Source organism: Crassostrea angulata, chromosome 3 (assembly GCF_025612915.1).
Source record: "Crassostrea angulata isolate pt1a10 chromosome 3, ASM2561291v2, whole genome shotgun sequence".
NCBI lineage: Eukaryota > Metazoa > Mollusca > Bivalvia > Ostreida > Ostreidae > Magallana > Magallana angulata.
The window spans coordinates 29,481,472-29,506,098 of NC_069113.1; the positions used below are offsets into that span (position 1 = coordinate 29,481,472).

At 33.0% G+C, this 24,627-nt stretch overlaps 1 protein-coding gene across 3 annotated transcripts; it reads right to left on the reverse strand.

The window, feature by feature from the left end:
* Positions 1–1,015: 1,015 nt before the first annotated feature.
* Positions 1,016–20,734, reverse strand: LOC128178579 (neuropeptide prohormone-4-like). 3 transcript variants are annotated; one of them, XM_052845823.1, is made up of 5 exons: positions 20,379–20,734; positions 3,685–3,817; positions 2,825–2,959; positions 2,447–2,560; positions 1,016–2,333 (listed from the first exon to the last, which is right to left on the reverse strand). In XM_052845823.1, the coding sequence occupies exons 1-5, from the start codon at positions 20,403–20,405 to the stop codon at positions 2,140–2,142; spliced, it is 603 nt and encodes a 200-aa protein (XP_052701783.1). In that variant the 5' UTR covers positions 20,406–20,734; the 3' UTR covers positions 1,016–2,139. The 3 variants fall into 3 exon arrangements, with proteins under 3 accessions (XP_052701783.1, XP_052701785.1, XP_052701782.1); XM_052845825.1 differs by having other exon boundaries at positions 20,476–20,733; XM_052845822.1 differs by lacking the exon at positions 20,379–20,734 and adding an exon at positions 3,958–4,094.
* Between the last annotated feature and the right edge of the window lie 3,893 nt (positions 20,735–24,627).

Genomic DNA, 24,627 nt, shown 5'->3' on the forward strand with positions numbered 1-24,627 from the left:
ACTATCGTAAGATCTATCATAAGACATATTTTAAGACTGTCATCAGATCTGACTAATATATAAGTTTTTTTATCTCAGAAGGAGAGAAAATTTTGCGTTGTTACATAACTAATATGAAACCATTAACACATTATAACAGTTAAGCACACAGAAAAAGATTAGAAGATATTCATATACATGTTCTTTAGACTTTTCAAATCAGCTGCTTTAATTAGGTGATAAAATTGTCCTTTACAAAGTTTATTTGAAAAAATAAATATTAAGTAAACGACACAATTCATTAACTAAAAACAAACTTCTTAAACAATAATTTTATTCCAGTGATAAACACCTCTGAGAAAGAATACTAAAAAGATTCGTTATTATGAATTGTAAAACTAATTTTTACATGTAGCTTTTTTATTGCGAAAACATTTACATAACGTAAAGTTTCCTTCAGGGCCATTCTTATCCTCGTGCACTTCCCAAAATCGATACGATTAATGCTTTAACTTGAAATCCTCAAGAAAATGTCATCATAGATTCTTTTAAAATTGATGCATTTCATGAATAATAATTAATTCATATTGTTGAGTGATCACATCAGAAGAAATCCAGTGTATTCACAGAAAAAGTGTCATTTTATCTCATTTTACGTATCCATGCCCATGCCCCAAATGACTTTTAGAATGTTTTTGTTACATCAAGGTTGCTCACTGTTAAACAATTTTTAAAAATCAAACTGATGGATTAATCTGCAAGCCAGATACCTAGAAAACCATAAATAAAGAATTGCATTGGAAATAAATTGATTTTATGGTTTAATCAGGGATTCGTATATCTCCAAGGCCACAGACTGCAGCAATAAGTTGCCGAGTCGGACTAATTCAGTGATTAAACCTTGACTGCTATTAAGCATCAACGTCGGGATCTAAAATCACCATTGTCAAGATGAAGCCTACCATGGCCCCCTTGGAAATGGATGTTTCTACACCTTCTGAAAGAATTTTATGCAATAAACCAAATAACAAAAGAAAACAAAATAATAGTTTATTTCATGAACATGAAGAAATCTCGTATTACCTGAGACTACGCTACAAAAATTAATCAGATATTCGGAATAAAAAGTGATTAATCAAAAAATCATTGCTTTCTGTTAATAAACACAACAGACCAAACATACTTTGGGGAGAATTGCACTCAGGGCAACATATGTCGAACTCTATTCTGGGTACATAATTTGTCCAGACTGATAATACAGTAGAGTTCAGACACATTCTACTGTGAAATCTACAGTAACATGTCAAAATCACTGCATATAATTCTGTCAAAATTTAAAGATTCCTGTGATCATCAGTACATGTATAAGTTACTTTTATATCAATAAACTGCCCCACAACAATATTGATTTAAAAATTCGACTAATTTGTAAGCGCAAAGTATACTCCGTAATCAAAAAAGAAAAAATCGCAATTTCAATTTTTTTTTGGTGTTTTAGAAGAATTTTGCTGATCATTAAGAATATATCATTAACTAAAATGATATGTCAGTGTATAGATAATATTTGACAAAAGCGATTGTTTCATCACCTCAACCTGCTGTGGTCGATAGGACATCGAGTCGCATGACAACAATCCACGCTTCGTTCTTATTATCACAAGCAGAGGAAGACACACTCCTCATCTGCCGGGGCCAAATGAAGTTACATTGTAAAGTTATTAGATTATTGTCGAAGAATGCCTGGCCTTATTTGCTATTTTAGCTCCGAAACAAGTTTCCGGTTCTAATTTTACATAGAAAATTAATGATGATATGCTTAAAATAAAGATGACTTCGAACGGTCAAACAAAACCGGGAAAGAACCATGTAAGCATACTAGCATAAAGATAGTTTCATTATACATTACTTAAAAATCATTAGATAAAATATATAATATTATACATGTATATTTCTTTTTTACTCGAAATTTCATTCACGGTTTATGAAATTATGGAATAGATACAAATATTAATAATATTTCATTTCAATCACTTTAGAATCACGTATTAATCCAAAGCCAAATAAGTAGACAAAAGATCATTGAATTTTTGATTCCTAACATGTTGCAATAGAATGAGGAAAGTCTGATGTCAGTTCAATAATTTAGCAGGCTCCTGCGGTCTATGACACTTGGAGGCCGCCCTCTATGACCCTGTTAAGGTAGTCTTGTACGTCGTACCACTCCTCCTCAGGCATTCCTAGTTTTAGTAATGGCCGCTCGTCTCCTTCCGTTACAGCGAGCAAAGCGCTCCGGAGGTTTGCTTCTTTATTTCCTAAACCAACGATTTGACCCAATTCCTCAATGTTTGGAGATACTGCAATGTATACGAGAAATCACATTGAAATGAAATTAGTAAATAAAATGTATGTATGTAAAATAGGTCAAGTTAACCTTTTATATCGGTTTCAGTGGTTTTGCTGTACATACCGACTAAGGCATGCGCAACGATCTCGGCCGATGCTCCATTAAACAGCTTAGGTAGGATCCAATTTTGATTCCGCAGCAAAAAATCTTCAAGTTCTTCTACAGATGGCCTATTTCCTTTTATAAGAAAAAAAAAACCACTTTTAATTTTTTTCTGCATGTTAAAAGAATCCAGTGGGTTTGGCAATACATAAATACAAATTAACTTATGGCCTAAGAGAATCAGTGACAAGAATAGATGAAGTGAGACGCATTTCTCATTATACGTAATGAAGACAAATGCAAAGCCTCTGTTTATTTTAGGTTGTCCAGGAAAGAACCATCTATTTTCATTAGTTAAAGTGTACATATCAAATAAAAACAGACAAAACAAGCTCTTACTGGCGTTACACATCTGAGGATCCTCATCGAACCCGTCCGGACAATCCGGATGACGATCACATATATTTCCTAGAGCTATGCAAGATTTCTGGGGGGACCGACACAGGAACGGGGTTTCGGGAGGACACGGGTTTGCTGGAAAAGCAAGAAAAAATGCAGATTTATTAGCATTCCACATTTTTCTTTTATTTACTTCTGAATAAAATGTTAGGGTTATAATTAAATTAAAGAAAATCTGGATAGAAATTGTCATTTATAGATTTTTATAACTCTTTATCAATGTTTCCAGTACTCTGAAGACAGTTTTAAAGTTTCAAAACTACATTTTATATGGTCATTACCGTTGTTTACGGATTTGATTTTACAATAGTATCCCACTACAATCACATTTGTGTACAAGATATTGTTTTATATTAATTCAGGGATTTGTGATGATTACTTGAACTTTCTTTGATTGTTTAAAAACATGTTTTTGTAATTATTTTTGGATTAAATTTTCAAATGTAGACTAAAATTGTGAAAGAAATTTTGACCATTTGACTACTTCCTCAATACCATGTAATTCAAAACTGATCATTTAAAAAAAATGAAACAGAAGCAAATTGATCCTCACTGCTTTCTATCGCACAAATAAAAGTATTATTAATGTTTGGGTTTTTTAGTAAAATTTACAAGATGCAAAATTGAAAAAAATGTTTTACTGAACATTTTTTTTTTTGATAAGATGAAAATAGCTCTGATTACACGTAGTAATTTTCAGGAGAAGAGAAGAGAGAAAAAAGTAAATTTCGTTTAAAATGATATCTTCATGTTTAAGTTTTGTTAAATTAACCATGCGTTAAAACCATACAGACACTTACAGGAATCTACTCTTTTGGATAAAAGGTAAGGTTTCCTAAGTCTGGAGAAATCCACACTCATGCCATAGGTCACAGAAGCACACACTAAACACACCAGGATACAAGGGAGCTCTTGTCGCCAGCCTGTTTTCATCTGAAACATAATCACAATTCTATAGTCCCGTCCTTTGCACGTCCTGCTTGTCTTAAACCAAGGAAAAAATGTCGATTTCCATTGCGTTTCAAATGCTAATATTTTACCATTTTTATAAATATTTTACATGAAAAAAAGACCTGCGTATTCCTGGAATCGGTATGTGGCATTGAATGCTCATCAATAAAACATATCGAATACCACATGAATAGAAAGTGCAAACATTAAATACTCAAAGCTGTATTGGTGATAAGTGACAAAAACAGAGCGCTACTCTACAGCTCTAAAGAAAACGTGTAAAGGGGATCGTGCATGTTGTCCCACCCCTTCACACACGTAGCAAAGCCCTGAACAACACATTACTACATGTACTGAAGGTGCGGGTCACACACAAATCAGCTGATGTGTGTCCATACATATCAACATCGATACTGATAAGAGAGAAAAAAGACACATCACGACTTCATCTTACAAATATTCTAAACAGAAAAATGGATCATTGAATAAAAAAAAAAGGATCAACGTAGAACCATTTTAACAGGAGCTTGGACTTTTGGGTAATTGTGTCAAAATGCATTACGACGTAGGCCTGTGTATTTCATTTCTAGCCACTCAGCCATAGCTCTTTGAAATCAACAAGATTTGTCTGGCATTTGGGCTTAGACTACGCAATCTGTGTATATTTCACTGTTCGTCATTTTAACTTGTTTTGACGCAAGAAAAAGATTGTTACATCCTACCGAAAGTCCAAGGTCTTGTTAAAATGGTTCTTATATATGAAAAACAAGTTAAAATAGTTATTAGATCTATAAGTGCTGTAAATAAATGATAACAAGTACAGTACATTTCACTTTTTGCAATCTTTTTCTAGTCTCGCCATAAATTCTTGAAGCAGTTTTTTCAATATCATAAAAATTGAACTGAAGAACAGAATGATGAATTAAAGAGAGCCCCCAATAGGGATATTACTTACTAGCATTGTACAGAACTTTTGCGGATTAGAATATCGATTTTCTGTCAAAATAACAATGCTTTTAAAGTAGTTATTGATAAACTTTATAAACAATACAAAACAATGCAGAGAGAGAGAGAGAGAGAGAGAGAGAGAGAGAGAGAGAGAGAACCACAAATGTACTGACTAACCTATGATAAAAACGCGTCGGTGAATCATTTCATTTATAAATTTTTAATTTAGATGCTTTTATTTTTGTCATTATAACAATAATCTCAAAATTTACTGTGTTCCATTACAAAGTCTACTTATATAAACTCAGAACCAAATGTGTATTCATGTAATACTAGAATTTTGCTTATTTAATAAAAAAAAAAATATTTTTGCTTAAAATCACATATTCAGAAAGTGTAGCACTATAAATGAATACCTAGTTTCCGCACTCAGTCTGTACTAGCAGAGTGCGATCAATAAGTGCGATGCATGGATTTGACGAAATAAGAGATTTAAACTATAATCGCACAAAAATTTCTCCGAAATGGAATAATTCATTTGATATTTGTATAGAAGATACTATGTTAATTGTGAGTGGAGAGGTATAAAATTGCTTTTCAGTGTTAGATTTCGTTTAATCGATTGAATTTTTGATCAACTTGATAAATTAACAATTGTCTCATTGTGTGTGCAATTTCATGGACTTCTTCATTATACAGTTTTCCTGTTTTCTAACACAATGTTGCTTTTAAAAGGCTTTAGATAACATATTCTGTACTTATAATTGTCTGGAAACCACAAACACACATAGTCTTATGAGATTACTTGATACTCTAGATTTATGATAATATGATTTAAAGCAAGAGTTCTATATCAAAGTGTTAACCCCCCGAACTAAACGAATGATGGGAAGCTAGCCTCTGGCAATAAAACCGTCATTGTGAGTCTGCGCAAATGACGTTGATGTCGAGATCCCTCATCAATAAGCAGGCTCTTATTAGGATTCCAGCAGTCACCACATTAATCACTCGTACGTGACCATACACTAACAGGGACAGACACTTTCACAGAATATCCGCCGTCATTTTTGGCCATTCATTAGTAGCAACTTGATTATAAAATGAAACTTAGGATATGAATGGTTTGACGTCAAGCGCCAGCAAATTGGACTGCAAAATAATCAACAGCTGGGTTTTTTTTGTCTAAATAAATACTTATCATTAAAACTGAAGATAGTTCAAATTTAAAAGAGAGAGTAAGATGGCGAGGGACAGTCAGACGGAGGGAGATTCCCTTAATATATGTTCTTATGAGTGTATAATAAGAAGCTTATGTGTTATATGAAATCAATAGAACACAAATGAAAAAAGTAAATCTCCGTAAAAACTAATTATATGACATCGTTACAAGAGAGACAGAACATCCTTCATTGTATGCGTGCTCTCACCAATCTGTATCCTTGGATTTTTTAAACCTTAGTTAAGACCACGTAAACAAAATCTTGCTTGACATAACACTTACAAATGAATCCGTTAGTTCATTATTAAAATGTTAAAAAAAAAAGAAGTTTTGTAAGTGTAAGTTACAAGGCGTGACAAAAGATGGAATCCACGTTACTCACACTGACAGACTAAGGTTATACTGAAAATGAAAGTCCTTTATTATTTACAATAAATTTTGTTATGGGCCAGCTGTGGAAAAATGGAATGATTTACAAAACCCTCAACATTACTCTTTGAATGTTATCTGTTTGATTATGACTGATTGTAGTGTATAATGTGATAAATTGATACAATCCGTGACTTTTTTGTAAAAACTTTACATCATCAATAATGAAAAATCAATCACATTCCAAGGATTCCCAGCGGTAATAAAAGCGCAGACCCTCCCCATCCACACACACATATAATTATATATAACCCACAAAACGAGGCATAAAACAAGGCGTACCAAGTTCAAATTTACTCCTGTTCTCCCTTTAATATACAATATTTAGTAATATACAATAATTGATAGATTAGTAGATCTATACAAATGGCTTATCTGTTTTACTTTTTAAAACATAAATTCTGCAAAGGGAGAAAAATGATTACTTAAAAATGATTGTACAGTCTTATATATTTTTTGTCAAATATAATATATAACTTGTCTGCATCATTTGTTTGATTGTTGTTTTATATTGATCTTATTGATATATTTCTTTAAGGATTCCAATATCATTTCTTAACTCGAAACATGGAATCAAAACGTATCGACATGATATCATATTCTAATAAATAATAAAATCAAACATCCCTTTACATATCAGATAATTGCAGTTAATGTTTTGAAACGTAAACGTGAAATAAATTGATTTCAATATTCTAAAATTTCAAACTTCAAATTTCCATAAAAACTTGTAACATTGAAACGCATTTTCACATTGTAATTAAAGACCCCACCGAGAGATACAGAGAACTCATGTTTTCAACTTAACCTGCGCTAGCGACGACTCAATACACACCGGAAGTTAGCTTGGTACATACACTGCATATTGTTACCTGTATTTTAATTAACCCTTTGCTCATGTGACGTAATTCCTATCGAAATAAACAATAAAATAAAGTATACTTTAGTGTAATTGTTTATTTCCAAAATTCTTTCCTAACAATATTAATGTAGCGTAATGGATTTGAGCGTTAGCTACGGATCATTAAATCGTTGGTTCGAATTCTGCTAGACCTTTCACCTTTTCAAAATTTTATAAACACATTTTTGGTCAAATATTGTAAAATTTTAAAATTCTAAAACGGTCAACGTATTCTGATTATAATATACTATTATGCTCATCAATATCGACAGGTAATATTAGTTCTTGCAAGGCAATGTCATTTTATATAGCAAAGTAATGTATGTAAAACAAAAAATTAATTCCTGTCTTTACATGGGAAGTTGAAGGGAGATTAAAATAAAGATATGAACAAATGTCATCAAAACAGTAAAATGCTTTATTACGATGTCCATAGGTGATATTTTGCCTGTAATATACAGAAAATTTACATTACTCGATAACGCGAATGGTGCATATCTTTCCTACAATGCTCACTGCATAACCGTACGATCTACCAAAGACAGCACAGTGGCTACTCACTTTTACAAATTACGCAGTTCTTTCTTAATTAAAATGCGTTACATTTGGTACCAAATCAAAGCTTAAAAAAATGAAAGTTCGTGCAGTCAATGTATTTGTTCAATAACAATTTGTAAACGTACATTATAAGTGTATTTCGCCATTTTATCATCGAGACACTTGACGCACTTTGAAAATGAAAAACCTGTTTAAACAACACATTTCTGGACTTTGTTGTTAATGATCACTTGTAAACACTTATGAATATGATCTACCGTCCATGGGGACGGGAAGAATGCAACCAAAGACACAGTCAGCAAACTTGAGAAAACGTAAGACTAAACGAACTGAAAAAAGATAAGCCTTGCTGTAAAAAAAGGTACAATGTTATTGAAAAAAAAATGTTTCTTCCATAATATGATGCAATATCTTTTGTTGTCTAAAAATAAACCAACTCTAAAATTAGAAACAAATGAATCACTATATCATGAATGGTGAGAAAGGTACATTATACGCGTACATCTATTAAGCAGTATTAACAAAAGCTAAGCTTAATAGTATGATTTGTTTTCCTGCATTTCATGTCCTACAAATTTAATACAATATCATGAATGGTTTTTGACGTGTAAATTGTAGAACTACGTGAACTTAGGAAAAAAGTTTTCAATATTTCCACAAACCCTGCACAATTTTTGGTGCAAATGTCTAGTTCAAAGAGAGTGACGTGGAGTAAGGGGTTCTTTAACATGAATTTTACAAAGTATGAAACTAATTTTAAATGAAATTTATTCTCTGGTTTCATGCGGGCCAATTAAATGGAATAAGATAGGTACGAACCTTGTCGATTGCTTCATGTTACTCGGAATAATTTATTAAGTATTGTTTAAATTTTTAGATCTAGTGCAAGATATGTATTTGCCTCTTGGCATTGCTTTTATTAACAGAGAATTGAGTTTTTAAATACAATTGCAATCTTGATGTTCTATATGCCATCATAAGATATGTTATATTCAACAAATGTTTAACAGTTACATTTTATAGTTAAATGTCAGATCAGCAGCCAATACTGACCTTTCCGAGTCTTGATAAGAACCGCCATCATAGTATTGATAACAACTAAATATGACCACGCTAGAATCGGGTTTTTTTTTAATGGAAAGAACAGGCATTATAATTCAAAATATTTGTGGATGATGTCGAGTGCGTGTAAGCTAAGGTGAAGATCGCTGATTTCTAAAAGTACAAACTTTTCGATTATGTATGGTCCATTAAAATTTTAGTTTTTTATGTAAAACTGGCCTGTATGCAGAGTCAAAGTTAAGAAAGCGCTCTTGTCAAGTTTTTCATAAAAAATAATTTGGATTCATTTGTACTATCACTCTCATATTATTTCACACGTACAATTCACAATATTAATGAAGGCCTTCCATTAACTTTGCCTCGCCGTCGACGTCATCGGAAAACGCTGGCGTTATTAATGGTACAGTTAAACGTTGAAAAAGTCGCAACATAAACCACCACTGTGGCTACCATGACCCGGGGTTCATTTTTCAACGTTGAAAATTAAGAACAAAAGTCGTAAAATCTATACTCGATCGGGGTCAGTTTTCAACAGCTTGAAAAGATTTCTCTAAACACTGATGACCTCGACACGTTAAACATTGGCCCTGTTGAAAATTGACTCCAACTACATGTATTTGAACTGTCTTTAAACTGAACTGGAACATGCTTTACACGGTTTAAATGTTGAAAGTTTCAGTTTTAAAACTTTCATTCTGTCTGATATATATGCGGACGTTGCTGATTTATTTTAGATGGGTTTGTCCGATTACAATCAATTGATATTAAGACTGAAAACTCTGTACAAGTGCCATTAATTATACTACGTAAATAAAGCCAAAAAGATGATCCTGAATCGGAGGTCGAGTCGGGCTAGTAATTTTTTTTTTTATTTGCAATTTTTTGTAATTACATTTTTCACATTCATACATACACAAACACACCATAGATCATAAGTAATTATACTATAAAGTTGATACAATCAGAAAAAAACTATATGACTTCTGCTCTAGATCTTGTACATATTAAATATTACAGAAAAGATTTTTCCCTTCAGACCATATTGTAATGTGTTTGTAAAACGGCTGGCAATTTTTTGGTCATAGAATTGATTTTTCAGTTCCTCTTGGGACTGATATTAAAGGTCACAAAGGACAGATTATTTATTAGTCTTTACTGTCATTTTTTTTGTAGCTTAAAGAAAATGGGTGATTCGTTTTCAAGTGTTTTAGAACAGAATACAAATTAATGCCTCTATTTAAAATTTCAAAAACTGATATCAACCTCCACTTTTCCCTTTATCGGGATATAATGAGTGTCCCTTAATTGACGTTAACTTGTCATAATCTTTGATAAATGTGTCCAACAAATACTGACCGTTATTAGACAAATTGACATAGCTTAATTCCACGGGCACCTGACGTTGTATTTTTCTCATAATAAAAATAATATATACCTACTGTATTAATTATTATTAATAATGATTAATACTGTTATACTAGGTAGAAGTCATACCCTGAAAAATATTAAATGAACAGTTGTCATATTTTTATCTGACGAGTTGTCAACAGTTATTATTCAATTTATTCTACTTAACAATACTTTCTCGTAAGCTTGCCAAATAAACTTTTTTTAAGCACCAGCTTACTTTCTGCATATATATGCAGTCCTTTAAAATTTATTACAATTGATCTCTGTTCTCTTCAAGTTATCATTTTTTAACTACACGTAGATTAGAAACACATGCACATGACGTAATATATTTTTCTCACTATAAAAAACACATGCCCTTTTACATTTATAATATAGGTGCGTGTGACAGGAAGGTCCAACACCTCTTCTGACCCAACTGCACGATCCCCTACTTCATTTTCATATACGCTTTGTTTTATATTTAAAAAATGCAATTTACCATTTCATTGAAATAATCAATTAAAACTTCTGTTAAGTTTTTGTGATCAAAACTATTTAGAAACGATAGAAGCAAAATTACGTTATTGTCATCCTGTACAAAAATTTGGTTGCTGACTTGCTATACATTCCATTAAGCAGAATGGTTTATGCCTAGGAAAAAATACATTGCGTTACATCCTGTTTATCCTAACAGCAAAACAAAACACTGAAAAAGAGTATGTATGAAAATCCACATGTATTACATGTCTCAAATATCTAAAATTTCAGAATTACTAATATTACAAATGTAAGGGGAAATGAATTTAAAAACAAAAAATTGATTGCTATTTTTTCTCCTAAAAAAAACTTACATGAAGAGAATACTGTTAGCGTATTGTCATGTTGTAAATTTGTTATTGACTGGGTTGGGTTTATTACTGGGTTGGTATAAATTGAGATATCCACAGTTTTAACAAACTCAGTGTGTTCAAGAACAAAAAATTTGTATTTACACCTATTACGAAAACTTATAAAGAAAAATGTCAAAATTTCAATTTACATGGTACATGTTAGTGTAAAACCAGAATTAAACAATACGACTTATTGCAAATTTTTATATATTATTTATATCTTTATATTTGTACACCTATCCAGAAAATATCTAAATAAAAACCTGTTTCACTGAATTGAAAAGTTTATCATGTAACCACGTATACCAATATTCTTATTTAAAAACATAATATTTGAAATATAGATTTCACCCAAAACAGCAATCATAGGCGAACATTTCGGTATGAATGAGATAATGAATATATATCTGAAGGGTCAATATGTAAATTCGAAAAATAATCTTTGAAATGTTTCATTTTTTCGTCCGATCATTAAAATATGTAAACATGTAAATCTAAAGAACAAATATGAATAAAATTGTAAATTTGGGTAAAAAAAATCCAAGTTATTAATATAAATTCGTTAACTTGTGCTTATGTGGTGTTGAAATTTGAACCGGATTCATGATCAAAATTCCTCGACGCTTGTCAATTTTCAACACCTTTGGTCTCAATACTCAACGTTGAAAAAATACCCCTGGGTCAATTTCAACCCGGGTCAAAATTCTTTTTTACACCGACGGCGCGTGCTCCAGTTATTGGCGACAAAAGCAACACCGGCAATTCCAACGTTGACGATTTAATGGATAGCCCAATCATCAATATTTGTTCGTTACGCATTTTTCATTGGGCATTATATGAACAGTGCCTTTTGGGAGGGTAACATTTTAAATTGACACCCCCGAGAAAACCATTGTCAACCGACGCAAAGTGGATGTTGACGATTGGTTTTTGAGGCACTATTTATTTTATCTTATTTATCATTTTTGAAGCACTATTTATTTTATTGTACCGAATGTCTTCATTTTAAAATATTTACATTTGCAGATATGCTTCCTTATATGAACCTATAATATTTCAGTTGCAAATATCTGTCACTATAGAATAGCAAAAACGTTTTTTTGAACTTTTTCATGACGTCACAATGATCATAGCACGCGCTAATCGCTTGTCGGGAGAACATAAAATCTCGGTTACAATTCTGAACAATTTGTCTTTTTCAAACATTAATATAAGTAATAAACAGCAATGTTAAAAAGTTGACCGGGATATGAACTTGGTTAGTACGTGATCAAATCTTCTTAGAAGCCATTCGGGCTTCACAGGATTTGATCACGTGACCAGCTATACTGGTACTGTACCAGTTATCGGCGACAATCCGAGAATTCAGTCGTCTGTTTTCAATAAAGAAAAGTAAGTTTGCTTGAAAACTTTCTTGAATACTAAACGTTGACCCATGCGTGCACGGGCTGACATTGCATATGATATGGCTCCCATATACCCATAATGTAGCAAAAAATTGCAGAATCGCTCCGAAACGATTTTGGAGAAAATTAGTGAAGCTACATTGAAAATAACAGTCAAATTATTCATAACAAACCGTTTTGAGACTGTAAATACTTTTTATCTATAAATTTAATTCATATTGATGAAGAATTCAACACTTTTTCACCAACGTTTTTTACCATGTTTACTCGCTTCAAATTTACACTCCAAATTGACATTCGGAGCTCTCGGGATTTTTCATATTAAATGCACTGAGTCAGAGTTATCTCCCGTATTTCCTTTGATGAACAGAATATATATCAATTTTTCAAAGAAAATTACACGTATTTATATTATCGTTTCTGAGATAATCCATGCAAATGTGATATTGTGGAAACATAAACTAAAGAGCCTCCCGTGATTTAGCCTGAATGTAATGCACATGCGCAAGATTGTAAAATCCAAAAAATCCAGATGATTTCCGGATCTTTTAAAGAAATTTTCGTTGATTATTAATTAGCGAAGATTGATTAAGGAAAAATAAAAACAAATTGGTAATCTTCAAGTACCAATGATGTTTAAAAATTTATAAAACAAAAGACAGTACTCTTCCGATTTCTCGGTATTAAAGCCCAAAAATTCAAGTCTATTTTTTAATATAGTAGTATAGATGTTTTATACATGGGCTTAAACGATCATTGTTTATCGCTGATTTACATCTTTGCGCTTTCAGCTGTGGGGGAAGTGACGTAATAAGTTGAAAACAGAATATTACCTCTTTGTGATACGTTGTATAATGCAGAGTAATTCACTAATTTCCGAGAGGTTCGTAGCGCAGTTGAACGCCTAATTGCACAATTATGTATTGAATAGCCTACGATTTTGTGTATTACAGTATGATAATTATAAATAAAAGAATTTGAACAATGTTGTTTCCTGCCAGAAAAAGTGGGATGCTGAACCCTCCCTGATGCTATGTTCCTAATGGTTAGGTCTAACTTTGCCAAAAAAAAGGGGGGGGGGGGCTAAGCCCCTCTAGCCCCCCCCCCCCCCCCCCGTTTCGACGCCTATGTCTAGACTACAGCTGACAGGATTGAAATCGACATGCCCTGTTTATCGATTGGTCGTAACCTACAGCGATCTAAGAAAAATCACGACCTGCACGAAATAATCATGATGGTGTCAGACTCAAAGTTTCACAGGAGACGATTTGGCTGTTTCTTTTAGCTTACGCACTTACAATGTATGTACATTAACAGTCATTTGGTCAATTTTACTTAATTTTTATAATCAATTTATTGATTAGTTAAAAGAAATATGTAAATACAAACAATAGAATGCTTTCTTTGATGATTCTTGCGGGTTATAAAAGTACTAGTATATAACGATGATTGCATTCATTGTGTTACCCGTTGCAAGGTGTGATGCCAGCACTGAGGGTAATAGAACGGACTGGTAACTGCGTCTAAACCACTTTGATTTCAGTATTTAACATGAAAGTACAATAAATGAATCAAAGTACTGATAGTTCTGAAAAGCGCTAACCTAGCTTGTTTCTAAAGGAAATTAACTATGTTTCGTCATCACTGCTCCTGCAACGATGTATGCAAGCCCCCCCCCCCCCCCCCCCCCACTACAGGAGAGAACATAAATAGGCATTATGCCTGCTGTTCAATCCATTTCAATGTATCTATACACTTGAATAAAATACTTCTTAATTTAAACCCCCACATTAGATTCACAATAGACCGTACATTAGAATCACAACAGCCCGTGCAATAACATGCGTAAACCCCTGAAACTGATTCCTCTGCTCATAGGGGGCAGTTATTTGATGCACCGGAAGTAGAAGTCTAACGACAATAAAGCACTGAGCTATGCTTACCGCTTTTCAAAAAAAATTAAAGTTGTATATACACTTTTTTTGCTAACGTCATAATGGCTTGCGCCAAGAAAACAGTATTAATCCAAATTATGATTTCGTACAATTTACTGCCTTTAAGATGACAATTCGTCTTAATTTCTGTTCTTGATAACTTGACATTGAATTATAAATCATTAAATGTCCTACTTCTATAAACTTTGAAGCAGTAGAATTCAGTCCTATTCATTCCTAGAGTGCGATATTCTATAGTCACAAGCAAGCGTTATGACGGAGACACATTTCCTACCATGTAAATATTGTCACAATAATACAAAATTGTTTGCGAAGTCTATAAAAGAATTCTTGAATTTAATAAAAATTTGCCTTTCAAAGTATGTAAAGAAACCTAGAATAATAATTCACAGATTAAAGTAATTAACATGACACATGTACAATTGAATTCAAGCATCCCTGTAATTAATGCAAACTTTCTTCTTATAAAAATATTCTAGAGGAAGATCACTATTTAATTCCATTTTTTATATTAAAAACATGCTAATGAACACCCTGCTAAATTGTAAACTTCTACACTTTATTTTGCTGGATTGTGAATATATGGGATCAATCGAAGGCATTGTTCAGGTGTGATAGGCCCCTGGTAAAGGAGCCTAGCAGCAATTATAAAATGATAGAGATCCATACAACCATCATTACATATTCATGACTATTGCATTGTTGCCCTGGGTGTATATGGTCGAACATAGAGGAATGATAAGCGGCGAATCGCCTGATTCCCTGTTTCAACTGATTTGTATTGTTATAAATTCATTGATTTAGCCACGAGCTATATTGAACACAAAATTAATGAAAATGATTGAAATTCTGTATAATCTTCGTAAACCAGTATTATTTGATAAATGTCCCTGATCTACGCCGAAAATAAGCTTGATTTAATGACGTATATAACACGATAACGTAAATTCAAACGAGTGGCCTAGCTCTATCAAACGGTTTTTTTTGTAGGCGTGGGAATAATTTTCATAAAGTATTCCAGGTGAAATACATATGCTGCTTCAGAGACTATGTGTAAGACATGATACACTGAATATTGGTGACAACTTAGTACCCTATTACAGTAATCGCTGTGAAATGAAAAGGCAAACGAAGCAATTCAGCTCTTATCGCATCGGGTTACATTCACCGATGTTCCGTACTTAACAGATATTTACTGCACTATTTACCACAATTGAACACCTGATACTGCTGTTATATGCTCCACAAGTTGGCGACACACGCAGATCGTAGCTTCATATCAAAGCGCACTCAGCATAAAATCGCTCGAATGGTGCAATTTAAAAATAATGGCCAAAATAAAAATATCACTTGTTAGTCAAAATACCAAAACTACAACTTTAAAAAAAGATTTCTTTTAAAAATTTGAATATTTCATTTAATTTTGTTTTTATTGTTTTGTCATTTAAATGAATATAATCTCATTTTCTCGTTGACTTGGTAATACGGTATTGGTTTATTTTGTAAAGTAAAGGTTCATCCTTAAAAGTATGCGTATTGGGTTCCAAACCTCTATATAACTGAATACAAAATACAACAAATTTCTTCGGATTGGTATTTGCTTTCTTGGTTGAACAAATAAAAAGCAGCGGAGAAGACGTTTCAGAATACGGTCCCTCAATATTAACGCAAAATGTCAACATCCATGAAGGGAGAAAAGCGAAACTGGAATGAAATATTTATCTAATCTCGCACTGTATTGACAGGGGGAGACTTCGTTACAATGTTTCTAATTTATTTGCACAAAAAACGTCGGTTTTGGGTAATGTGTATCGATTCTAAACTGCTGGGGGAAAATATGCGTTTATTTCCAGATACATCTTGAATTTTGTAAATACAAACGCAATTCATATCAATTAAATCATGCTGTCAGTCCCTAGAAGTTCTACAAGAGCCTTGTTGCTGTTTTTCCTGCAGTGCTCCTCCCAAACTGTGATGTTTCTTAAACCACTCATTTAACCGATCGTATTGATTGCTAACTAGTATTGTAAAACAATTAAATATTAGGACGTCATTTATGAGTGTGTAATTACACCTACATAGGGCTTATATCATGTGATATATTAAAGCATTACGGATATCTAACACATGCGCAAAACAGATCGATGGTAATAGAAACGGAACGATATAGTGATACCGATTCAATTACTCGGGCCATCGCTCGCTTAGAGATTTCTTGTCCGAAATGGCATCAACATTGGTATGGCCCAAGAGAATCGTTCTACAGTCTGCTTCGAAACGACCAGCACATTATTGAATCAACAAATCCTAGTGATTGTATAATAGATCTGACAGCAATTCAGTTCATTACGTATCAATTAGTGGACATTGTTGCCAAATCGGGGGCTGTTATACTATATGGAATTTCTGTGACTAATCGCAGATTCCAAGACAATTGTTTGTTCCATCTTTGACTTTTGACAGTCTACCACGAATAGTATTGATGCTATCCCCCTTCCATTGTACATGTATTACTTATTTTCAATGGTGACAATATTGTATTTGTTACTCCGTGAATCGCACTAATTGCTCATGGGGTTAATATTAGGATACAATGTACCACAGAACTTATCTACCATAATAACGACTCGGAGTCCCCAATAAATTAAAAAACACCGTTCTTCGTCCTAGTAAATCCACGAAATTTCGTCCCCATGAACCAATGCTAGTTTATGAGAAGTTGACAATGTACGGAAATTGGCCCCACGAAATTTAATGATTCCACATTTTTTAAATCTTAGCTAACCTAGGGACTTCTTTTCATACTACGTTGACTGACGTCTGAGTATCAAATCAAGAAAAAATACATCATAATTTGAATTCCGACTGAGTAGTCGCTTATATAACATAGCATGTACAATAAGTGGAGTTTCTCTGGTCGTATTCGGTGTAAAAGTACAATTATCACACGCCATCCCAAAGTTGCCATAACTGTGTTGATGAATAATGTTTTCCGAGGGAAAAATAAACATTAATTCGGTGAAAGCTCCAGAAACTACTGAGCAAAGTAGATTAAAACGAATTGAAAATACGATTGCCTGAATGACAGTGAGCATGAATCTTAATTACCATGGTACAGAGAATATGCAATCATGGAGACAAGCCTATTATATCTGCAGTAAGATGGAAGGAAAGAAAATGCATGAAATATTTGACTGAATAATAGATACTGATTGAATAAATGTTGGATCATCCTTCACGCACTGACTACCAGAGTGATGCTACTACAGACTCCTGGACATAACCTAACCTTGTCTCTGAAACACGACACCGAATAAACCCGTCCATGTTCATGCCTTGTCACTACACTTCCAATCATAAAATGGAAATCAATTTTTATCTAATATTTTCTCTACAGTCTTTTTAAAACAAAAGTGAACATTTATCTTTTGCTTGTTTTATAGCCAGACATTGTTGTCGTGAGTTCTATTGGGGTTTTTCACTGCTTTTACGGGCAATATATAAATGGCTAATCCATTTAAAGATTGAACACTTTCAAACATATGAATTATTGATAAATGCAATGTGACTAAATTGAGGCTGCCCTTTAAATCTTGTAAAAACATTTCATTTGAAAAATAATTTATAAAAAAAATTGTCTGTCCCAAGTTATTGCTTCCATCAATTTTTGATGATTTTTAATAAAAATACACATACCTGTGAAAGAAATACAATTGAAATCGATGAAAGGGAACATATCCAAGATATTTTCATTGAACAATTATCCCTTTTCACTCATAAAATTTCTTACGGAGATGTATAATGGGAACTGTTTACATCTTTTCTCCATTCGGATATACTCGGGATACCTCGCGCAATTTTTTAACGTTATCATCCGGGCTTATTAATGACTGATGCAATGCAAAATCTCCGTAGACTTTCAATTTTGGGATGTGTATTGAAACCTGAAGCAGATAATCTGGACATTTTTCATATTAGTGGATGAACGTAGTTTGAGCACAAAGGTATTTACTATTATTGAAATATCAAGCAAAAAGTGGTGGAAGCAAAAACTCGGGACAGAGTTTTTTTTATAGGAACATAGTCCTACATGCATATTGTTTAAAACTTCTCAGTTCAAACAATAACTTTTGTGATTCAATCACTCTGAGGGCAATATTATTTCCGTAACTGAGGGTATGTTGCATTGACAATTATAATGATTGCACGGAAAAAAGAAAATTGAATCCCCATCTGCAAGTCAAATTCTTCATTTAAAAGTAAGATTACGTCGCAACATTGGGAGGTTTCAATAAATTGCTATTTTTTTTTATCATCAACTCCCTGATTTAAAACAAACGGGTGTGTTCACGGACATCGGCGGACAGGATGTATTGGTTTCCTGATTGTATTTATTTAGATCTGTTATCTTGTCCAGTGTGAATGCTTTACGTGAGCACATCAGTTGCCGGTTGTAGCAATATTATTCACATACCAGAACAAGTCCATTAATAGTCCTGGGAATGGCACTGGTCGTCTGTATCATAAGATTTTTTGTACGATGGATGATGGGATTTCACGTAATTATAAATTAATGACGAATGACAGACAGCATCAAGTAAACCAAAATGTAATAACATATCACATACGTCATCCATCTGTCCTTGCTTATTTGATAATGCGTCCTCCCAATAGAATAAACGCTGGAATCTCCAAATGCCTCGACATAAGTCAGAGTTCTGAGAGCTGCGTACTAAACTTCTGCACCACCAAGCGTACAGGGTATCAAGATTAAAAGAAACCAAATTATTCGTTGATTATTTTCATTTCTTGTTTTTATAAACTGCAAAGATATCTCTCAGTGGATTACAACGAACAATTTATATCTTAAGGCCAAACTGCATTAAAAAAAATAATATTTTCTGCATGTCGTATAAAATCATGTTTTCTCTGAGGTTTTCACGAACGCCACATTCTTCAACATGAGCTCTAAAATGGCACTTTCCTCTCTTTTCTCCATATCACGACGATCGTAGTCATTATTAACTTAGTCTGAATCTATATCCAGAAGCTAACCAAGACATCTTATTAATTATAATGTACAATATCCCCGATAACAGGGCTTCCCTGATACTACTATTTAACGTAAATCAGCTTTGTAGAAAATCGAGATGGTTCTAGATGTAAAGCCTTTATCAAAGTAACAACAGAAACGCGAAAAGCTGAAAGGTGGTTGGGGAGCTTCTCTCGCTAATCCCTTCTAGTGGCTGTATGCTCCACCTGAGGAGCTCTGGGGCCATTGCCGCCTTTCAATCCACTCTTTTAGAAAGAATATAGAGTTTTGATGGAAATGTACAAAGAAAATGGTTTTAATGGTTGTCTTTGCGATTTGCTCTCATGGGGAAAGGCCCATATCATTTCACTGTTTTCATTGTGATATTCTCGATGGAATTTATAAAAGCAACATACTTTGAACTCCTTTTCTACAAAAAGTAAATACTAACAGCGTGAGAATTATTAAATTGATCCATGAACTGTTGAACAAAAGATCAATCGGCACCGAAAGACTAGATGTATTAAAGACAATCATCTCGAATTGAATTATTAACTGTAAATAACTGTAACGTATATTTAAATATGGTCGAAATAGAACAAATGATATTTATTGTACTTGAAAGATTATCACATTCTGTTCATGTGATTCATAATGAACCAAATATATACCAGTAAAATTTCATGCGACCAGAATATGAATGGGAACCAAAAGTAACAAACACTGATTAGCACAACATCAAAATACTTACTATCTGAAATTCTTTTTGTCCTTTCATAGGTCATTCCAAAATCACTTTATATAACAAAACATTTAATCAATATCATTCCAAAATGTATTCACCATACCTTTTTGAAAATAATAAAATATTCCTCCTGATAAGTTTTTTTTTTTTTTTGCTTTTTCGATATGCTCTGTTGGCTGTGTTTCCCTCTCTTTTACTGAAATTTAAGTTCAGTTTCGAAAATGTACAAATTGAATCGCGTTTGAAAAGTTCCGAATGCCTGGTGAAGATTGTCACTGCGCATGCTATATAACGCCTAGGATCGACAGCGACATCTCTGAGAGTGAACAGAAATGTTGCCGCTCTCGCCTACACAAAGATTATGAATAATAGATATACCGCCTTCTGTAGATCTGGACTGAAGAGACGCAGGCGACCGCCAGTCAACGCGGGAAAATAAAGTCCGTAAAAATTCAATAGCTGAGATAATGCTCAACGGGCAAAGCGTTATTTTTCGAAGCAAAATTATTTGCATCCAATTTTCAAATAATTGACGAGTAGTTACCATTCTGAATAGTCTCGTGGGTATTTTTCTCTTTCTGCACGAAAGTCGTTATTTGTGGCAGGTATTGCAAATTATTAGATCTATATTCAATAATAATATAAAAAAAATGACAACGCCGAGTTTGGTCTGATTTGAGAAGGAAGGTTATATGTGCCTTATGCGACCTATTAGAAATTTGATTTCCAATGTACATATATTTATAGTATACACATGTACAACAGTGAATGGCACTCTTTTAAATACAAGATTAAAATTGATTTAAGAAAGAATTTATAAGGAACTTTCCATTCAAAGAAATATATCAAAATGCAATGTTCTTGCATTTTAAGGGGGAACTGGACGTTGCAGTGTAGAATTATTTGTCAATGATTTTTTTTAAACTTTTTTTTTTTACTTTTCTTTTTTACATTAGGATGTCCACTACAACATATATTATTTTCATGACTACTTTTTTACTTTGCAAGGGAGATATTTTGATAGCAATTATCCCTCTTTTCTGGCATTATGAATTTTTATTAACAATTTTGATTTTCTGCAATAGTTATTTTATTTGATGGAATTTATTTGCAAATTATATTAATGAATTTTAAGAATGGAAACAAATTTAAAAATTATTTACACTATTGGCTTTTTTAGATAGCAATATCATAATTTTATCAAAATATTGCTAAAATCAGCACTTCAAATTTTGAAGTTTTTGATTCCAAAATTTGAACAGAATGTGATGGCACATAAAAAAATTATCAATGAATTTTAAAAAAACCTTAGCATGTGCTTTATAACTTTCTTGGCATTCAAGAGAGATACTACAATAGGAATCACCCCTTCGGTCTTTACTCTGGGCCATCACACTGTCAGACATTTGAAGCCGTTTTTCAACCATTCTGCCAAACATCAGCGAGTGTCATCATCAGTGCACACCTAATCATTAAAGAGGGTAACGCATACAAATAGTCAATTGAAATTGCTGGTAAAATCTCTAGCCGACTGTAAGACGGCCGGTAGTGTTTGATGTTTGCAAACTGTACTACATCAGATGGGTTTGTTCAAACACATTTGGACGATGTTTTATCAACACACAAATGTCAATTAACATCACAATTACCACAATTGTAAATTCAGTCTATCAGTTATGACCGATGTCATTTTTTCGTTTCACTTTCACGGAAAACATTTACACATATTCTTTTAAACCATATAATTATGTTTTACCCTGTTGACAAATGATGGCAACATCAACAAATTTCTTGTTTATCAAATTTTGTTTTAATCTTATGTATTCCATGTTTGCACATCTGAGATAAGCATATTTATTATTTTGATATTAAAATCATAAGCATGAAGCATGAGGGGTGGGGAGGGAAGCGGGGACACTTTTTCTTGCAGCGAACACTTTTCTTATATTCACATGAAGAAAACTGAATTAAGATGGAGTCCCCACCCACTCACCCCCACACTTTTTTGGGAGCATATACAAAGTGGGAGTGATCTTAACGTAATTAACATTGAATTTTAAGGTACCTACGCACTGTGGCAACGCAATTTGAATAATTACGCACTTGGAAAAAATTTTCAAAGTGCGTTACGAAGGTATACAACACTTTTTATTATCGAGACACTTCACGCACTTTGAAAAATTATATGTAAATCACAGAGTCTTGGACTGAATTTCTAATTTGTTGATAGTATGATGATTTGTTAACACTAGTTTATCTAATTTACCGTTTTTTGAGAACGGGGGTGGGGTTGGGATTATCTAAAGGTACAGGTCGTTTAACTGAATACAGGAAGAAAGTCCCCTACCCCTCATCTTACCTTCCAAAATATATGATATTCAGCGACTAGGAGTAAGAACTGAAAAGGCATCTGTAAGTGTTTCAACATAAACCCTCTATTAAAATTCTAATCAAGTAAATCAAATTTTATATAAAAAAAAAGTTACATTGACAAACATCAATTTATTATAAACTGCAAAATAAGCATTAAGGTGTGGTTTTTTTCTCGCACCGATGTTTTAAAAGATCATATTGTTTTTTTTTTGTTTTTTTTTGGAAAAACATATCTACCGTTTCTTTTTATACACCATGTTTGTTTATAAACACATGCAATTGTAGTCAGTTGAAATACGTTATACACTGATCTCCATTATCAATATATATAAATCATTTTCGTTTCTGACATAGCCAAATGTGCCAGAAAAATAAGAAAAGGCAGTTGCTTAGCGATACAGTTTATGTCACATTTAGATAATTTAAATCTCCTGAGTTGTTTGTTATGGGTAAATTGTCAATATACATAAGCTTATGGGGAAATAAAAAAAATCTAATCGAGAAAAGGTTTAGCTGGGAATGCACTACGCTCTTTTTAAAATATATATCCAATCGAGCTAAACAAGGTTAACCCAATTATATATTGCACTATATAAAAGTATCAATTATTTCTACCAAACCCTAAAAAATTCATAATTTTTTTTCAAAGTACGTTAATATCGACGATATCAAAAGACTTTGAATTTGAATTTTTTATTTTCAAAGTGCGTTGACATGAACTTAAAATTAACGCAAAGTGCGTAATTTTTCAAAGTGCGTTGTAATAACACACCCTCCCATCCACTTTTTTGCGTGTAAAGATTGTTTGGATGGGTCCGCCCCCCCCCCCAACTTTTAAATACGATGCTACATGTACGTGCCTGAATCATGTGAATGATCATAAGGTTGACGATTGACTGTTTTTATTCGCTTCCATGTTAAATACTGTATTTTTTAATTAAGGTCTTCCGTTTCCAAGTTTTTTCTTTTCATCAAATCTGTCACATAAACCAAGAGATTAAAAACTTGGTGTACGGTTAGTTCACGAAACTCATACACTAGTTTAGTGCGTGGTTATATCATGTGTTTTTACTAAGCTGTTCTAGATCTGTTAATTGACTCTAATTTTATTCCAACAGTGCGAATAAGTCGGGTAAGCTTTTTTATGAAGCTTGTTTTTTTTTTAAGAGGCGTCGCGTGAGGATTGATAGCAGTTTTCTTTAGGCTTGCTTTACGATTGCGGAAGTGTTCATCGAGGTAGCATGATTGTGGTTTCATGTATCTTGTTATTGATATTGGGTTGTACGTAAATTTCGACGCAGTTTTGTGGCATTAATTTACTTAATTAACTCCAAATAAATTTCTTATCAATTTGCATGCAAATGAAGTTTAAAAATCTATATAATGTATCACAAGAATAATTTGCAAGTTCACCGGGATATGCACTTGGTTGATCACGAAAATTTAAACTCCAAATATCACTAATATTTCAATACAGCTATCATATATATGTTTTGTTTATCCTTCATCATAGTTTTGCCATAAACAAAATAGTTTCAATTTTATCATTCAAACAAACGAGTCAATTTCTCAATTTTTAGTGCATTTTTAAAGTTGAACCTATGTTCGCCATGACGTAAACAATGCAATCATATAAATAAGGTCAAATGATTTTAAAAACGTCAGATAAAAGAACGAGGCTGTATCGGGGCATTGACTGAGTGTTTTAGCTTTGGAATATTGGGTTCTAATATTCGATTGATGCAAAGGGCGGTTGCAGGTTTGTATACATAGGAAATGGAAATATGTAATTATGCTTCGCCTCCCTCCCCCTCCCTCTCTTGTGAATACCAATAATACTGCATAATACCGAAACTTGTTAGATACCGTGGTATTTTCTAAG